This window comes from Gavialis gangeticus, unplaced genomic scaffold (genome assembly GCF_001723915.1).
Source record: "Gavialis gangeticus isolate Ggan-Ray unplaced genomic scaffold, GavGan_comp1, whole genome shotgun sequence".
Lineage (NCBI taxonomy): Eukaryota > Metazoa > Chordata > Crocodylia > Gavialidae > Gavialis > Gavialis gangeticus.
Genome location: NW_017728994.1, coordinates 31,746,272 through 31,748,669, shown reverse-complemented (window position 1 = coordinate 31,748,669; position 2,398 = coordinate 31,746,272). Strand labels below are relative to the sequence as shown.

The following is a 2,398-nucleotide window of genomic DNA, read 5'->3' as shown; positions in this document are numbered from 1 at the left end:
GTAGGTATGGTGCCGGTTGTTCCTCCCCAGGTGCATCACCTTGCACTTGTCTGTGTTGAAACCCATCCTATTCTCATCCGCCCACCTTTGTAACCTGTCAAGGTCTGATTGTAGCCTGTTGCTTCCTTCTAGTGTGCCCACATCCCCCCACATCTTAGTGTCATCTGCAAATTTGAACAGGGTGCTTTTTACCCCCTCATCCAAATCACTGATGAAGATGTTGAACAGGGCGGGCCTGAGGACCGAGCCCTGCGGAACCCCACTGTTAATTGCCATGGCTTCCAGAGTTGCATCAATTAATGTTACTACTGCTCCCCTGCTCCTTAACTGGATAACAAGGCCCTGCATGCCTAAAGTCACTCTGTGTCTGGGGCCAGTACCCAGGATTAGACCCATGCCTGGGGTTGGAGCCAGCACACGGCCTTGGAGCTGGCATGGGATTAAACTCTGTGCTCCAGGTCAGACCCAGCATGTGACCCCGGCCCTCGCATTCTGAGTTGATTAATGGGTGGCATTCAATGCCAGGGCTGGCAGTAGGCTCAGCTCTCTAGCTGCTGCTACTCAGTTTCTGCAAGGAATGGATTTCTTTTTCTTCATCTTTTCTCCTAAAATCAAGGTGCCTGTTTTACATGCTGTGGTATGGTATATGCAAATAAATATGGTGCATACTCATCTTCATTAGTAGTAAACTTTAAGTCTAGAGACTGTCAAATCAGCATGATGCTTCAGTTTGCATGGTCCCAAAGCAATTTAAATAGGTGAATTACTTTTTTCATAAATTCAAATTTCGTTATATTAAGGTTCTGTATGATAATGGGCTTTCTTAGTTTTGTTTTTTTTTAATATGAAACTTAAAGTTATTTGTGTTTTTGTTTGGTTTTTTTAAAATAGGATGTATAAAATATGGTTTTAGCAGCAGTCTAAGGGCAAAAAATAACCCCTCTTTTTCTTTCTTCAGGATCTCTATATTGATAGGCCTTTACCGTACTTAATTGGCTCCCAGCTCTTCATGGAACAAGATGACGTTGGTCTTGGGGATCTCTCTAGTGAAGGTGTGTGCTGGGGATAGCTTTACTGAGATGTCTTGGCTTGCGTTGTATTACGTTTTACAGTGATCTTGGTCACTGCACCTAATGGAGGAAGGATATACCACATTAAGTATCTGTGAAGGCTTGAATATCATATATAGTAGGGACAGTGAGTGCTTACAGGATCTGATGCTTGTAAACATGAAATGGAGGGATTAGCTGAGACCTATGCTACTACAAGCAATCTCTTTAACCTATATTTTAATTTTATTACTAAAGCCTATTTAAGTCTGTAGAGTAGACAGCCACAGTCTAAGGATGGGGTTAGTCGCATGTTTATGATTAATGTCTGAACTGAGCGTCCTTTTCTGCTTGTTCCCTTTAAACAGAAGCATCAGTGGATAGTGATCGTGGGAGTGTAATTGAGAGTGAAGAGAAAGATGAAGAGGTAAAAACTCAATTTTCTGCACAAATATTTGGGCAGCTTGATCACGTAAGATAGCTAAGCGGATTTGTGAAAATGGAGTAGAAAATGTTTTTCTGAAAGGTCAAGGGTATCTTAACATCTGCTATTTTTAATTGTGGGACAAATATATTTCCTTTTAGTGTTCTTGAACGATATTTTTTTCTGAAGTCTCTTTATTTGAGCTCTAGAGCAGTATTGGTTCTAATTTTGCTGGAGGTACTGAGTATGGCTTTGTGGTGGAGAGATGTAGTTAGCTGTATTAATCTAAAGTCAAGTAGAAGGCAAGGTAGATTTGCACCTTGTAGGCTAACTGAAGTAGATAATAGCACAAGCTTTTTTGAGTTGAAACTCCCTTCATCAAATGCTGTGAAAGGAAGTGCAGAAACACTCACCTGATCACTTTTCTCTAAAATTATAAGAGAGCTTCCTATGTGCTGACTGTTCACTGCAAGTGTATGAAATAATCCAGTGGTAGAGTATGGTGACAGAAAATGCCATTCCTGAGCTACCCCTAAACTTTCTCTTGGCTTTGATTATGGTGAAACATAACTTGTGGCTCCTTAGGTGCAATTTTTGCACTCCTTGCATTTGACAGATTGGATCTATAACATGTCCAGCTGCTATGACAATTACATTCTAACCAATAAAATGGAAGTGTGCACTCTCTTTGAAAGGATTTGATTTTTTTTTGATTTTTTTTTTTTTTTCCCCCTCCTTATATGGCTGAGCATTGATCATTAATATCTCTAAGTGGGATTTTTTTTTTAATGTTGTCTGAACCCAGGAGGGAGAACTGGGTAGGAAAGGGCTAGTTAGTTTGGTGACAATCTCACCCTATTTCAGTACATAGCAAGAGGAGTTAGAGATGTGGGCTTTTGTCATTGGGAGGATAAAAAATAAAATA

At 40.4% G+C, this 2,398-nt stretch overlaps 1 protein-coding gene across 1 annotated transcript in view; it reads left to right on the top strand.

The window, feature by feature from the left end:
- LOC109287436 (WASH complex subunit FAM21-like) overlaps window positions 1–2,398 on the top strand; it is a 74,289-nt gene that overhangs the window by 6,635 nt on the left and 65,256 nt on the right. The window contains exons 5-6 of the mRNA XM_019502534.1: window positions 959–1,052; window positions 1,418–1,476. Coding sequence (XP_019358079.1) covers window positions 959–1,052; window positions 1,418–1,476 — 153 coding nt within the window. The remainder of the gene's footprint in view (window positions 1–958; window positions 1,053–1,417; window positions 1,477–2,398) is intronic.